The sequence below is a fragment of the Nannospalax galili genome, unplaced genomic scaffold (assembly GCF_000622305.1).
Source record: "Nannospalax galili isolate Female #2095 unplaced genomic scaffold, S.galili_v1.0 scaffold1659, whole genome shotgun sequence".
In the NCBI taxonomy this organism is placed as follows: Eukaryota; Metazoa; Chordata; class Mammalia; order Rodentia; family Spalacidae; genus Nannospalax; species Nannospalax galili.
Genome location: NW_008342925.1, coordinates 1,164,744 through 1,165,055, shown reverse-complemented (window position 1 = coordinate 1,165,055; position 312 = coordinate 1,164,744). Strand labels below are relative to the sequence as shown.

The following is a 312-nucleotide window of genomic DNA, read 5'->3' as shown; positions in this document are numbered from 1 at the left end:
GCGTCGCGAAGGCGGGGCCACAAGGAGGCTCCCTTCCGGGAGGAGGGCGACTTATAACCCGGAAGCGCTCGGCGGTGCGGCGCTGTTTAAAGATGGCGGCGGAGGAACCTCAGCAGCAGAAGCAGGAGCCGCTGGGCAGCGACTCCGAAGGTACGGACCGAGGGCGGGAGGTCCAGCGCGGGCTGGCGAGGGCGAGACGCGGCCGGTGGTGGCCCACGAGGACGGGAACGCTGGGCCGCCTGGGTCGGTGTGCAGCATGCGACGGCCGCCTCCTCCGCCGCGGCCTCCCCTCCCCCTCACAATGGAAGCTGC

General features: G+C 71.8%; 1 protein-coding gene across 2 annotated transcripts in view; it reads left to right on the top strand.

The window, feature by feature from the left end:
* Positions 1–312, top strand: part of Otub1 (OTU deubiquitinase, ubiquitin aldehyde binding 1) — an 8,278-nt gene continuing 7,966 nt past the window's right edge. For both annotated transcript variants that reach the window (XM_008838972.3, XM_008838971.3), the window contains exon 1: positions 1–150. In XM_008838972.3, the coding sequence (XP_008837194.1) occupies positions 93–150 (58 nt within the window). In that variant the 5' untranslated portion in view covers positions 1–92. The remainder of the gene's footprint in view (positions 151–312) is intronic.